This window comes from Poecilia latipinna, unplaced genomic scaffold, assembly GCF_001443285.1.
Source record: "Poecilia latipinna isolate Pla-1442-1.1 unplaced genomic scaffold, P_latipinna-1.0 Scaffold3244, whole genome shotgun sequence".
In the NCBI taxonomy this organism is placed as follows: domain Eukaryota; kingdom Metazoa; phylum Chordata; class Actinopteri; order Cyprinodontiformes; family Poeciliidae; genus Poecilia; species Poecilia latipinna.
Genome location: NW_015115860.1, coordinates 45,987 through 47,589, shown reverse-complemented (window position 1 = coordinate 47,589; position 1,603 = coordinate 45,987). Strand labels below are relative to the sequence as shown.

Here is a 1,603-nt window from a genome sequence, read left to right as displayed (position 1 = left end):
CTCCAGCAGAGAGAGATGAGAGCACATGCACTGACATTTTCTCAGGTCCTGTCAGTGTGTGTTCAGTCATGCAGCAGCAGAGTCTGGCTTCTACTCCAGCTGGCCATGTGACTGTCTGAATGCCACAGCCTGCTGCTGCCTTTCATGTGGAAATGCAGCTAGGAGAGCCTGGGAAGCCCATTAGGAGGAATGGGAAAGTGACAGATTAGGAAAGACAGCAAAAAGCAGAAAGACGGCGAGCTCATCTTGTTTGCCCTTTACTGCTGCTGCTGCTACGGGTTCCAGGATGGATCAAGCTAAGAGGAAAGGAAATAATCTGATTAAAACTTTGTTTTAATATTTGGGCTTCCGGTCCCTGTTTTCATTTGAATCATTTATTTTACTCACAGATGTCAATAACATGTCATGGTAGTAATATCAAGGTAAATAATTCTGGTTTGAAAAGCACACATTTAGTAGGCATGTTATTAGACTCTCCATAACATGTCTACCAGACTGTAGTAATGGTGATGTTCTGCAGTGTTTAACACCAATCCAGCTCAGGTGTGTGTAGATTAACCGTAGTGACTCTGTGTGTGTGTGTGTTCAGGTGCGCTGGATGATGTACTGGATTGTATTTGCCTTGTATACAGTCGTGGAGACAATCACTGACCTGACTGTAGCTTGGTGAGTAACCTGAATGAAGCACATTGCTAACCTTGGCACATACACGTGCGCGCACACACACACACACACACACACACGCATATATATATATATATATATATATATATATATATATATACACACACAGACACATTGGAACGTAGTGAAGCATTCCTGGATGTTAGCGTGTTGTGCACATCCTGCAGCTAAAAGCACTAACCTCAGTTTGTTCCAGCCAACACTGGCTTCTAGTTTTCTGGTCTGACATTCTAATCAGAATTTTGACCATTCAATTATTTTTTTCAACAGACTGTAACACAAAGAGCCCAGTAATTATTAATGACCTAAGACATATGCTGCAGGTTTTCAGTATTTAACCAGCCCTCCACTGGTCAGAGTGGAAAATGACTGATACTGAGTTGTTGCTGACCACTTAGATTTTTTTAATCTACTCTCAATACACTAGTCTCGGAACTCAATAAACTAACTCTTTTGACATTTGGAGCAATGCCCTGTTGATAAAAACAAAAAACACAAAATTAACAAAATAGCTTTTTTTCTAGCAGAAGTAAGGCAGATTTTTGGATAAGATTGATTTCACATAAGTATCGGCCAATCTGCGATTTCCCAAAATGAAGGAATTTGTGGTCAATTTATTTGTCCATTGTTGATTCCTTGGCTTATAAATGCTGTCAAACTGAATCTCCACTTTTCTTCACCTAATGATGAGACCTGAGTGAAGTTGGCCCCCCACCTTCTTCAAATTGAACAAAATTGGTGTCAAACGTTTGTACAGCAAACATTTTCATTTGTGGCACTATAATTTTAAAAATATTAATAAATGTTTCTAGAGCTCATCAAAGGTCAACCAGCAAAATCAAGCAAATCAACTGTGATTGACGCCATGTTTAATTTTATTTTGGTAAATGTTGACTGACCTGGAAACATTTATTCATTT

General features: G+C 39.4%; 1 protein-coding gene across 2 annotated transcripts in view; it reads left to right on the top strand.

The window, feature by feature from the left end:
* The first annotated feature begins 360 nt into the window (after positions 1-360).
* The window catches only part of reep3b (receptor accessory protein 3b), an 18,382-nt gene continuing 17,139 nt past the window's right edge, over positions 361-1,603 (top strand). Inside the window, exon 1 of one of the 2 annotated variants that reach the window (XM_015023241.1) lies at positions 361-666. In XM_015023241.1, the coding sequence (XP_014878727.1) occupies positions 599-666 (68 nt within the window). In that variant the 5' untranslated portion in view covers positions 361-598. The remainder of the gene's footprint in view (positions 667-1,603) is intronic. The other variant, XM_015023242.1, reaches the window with a different exon arrangement.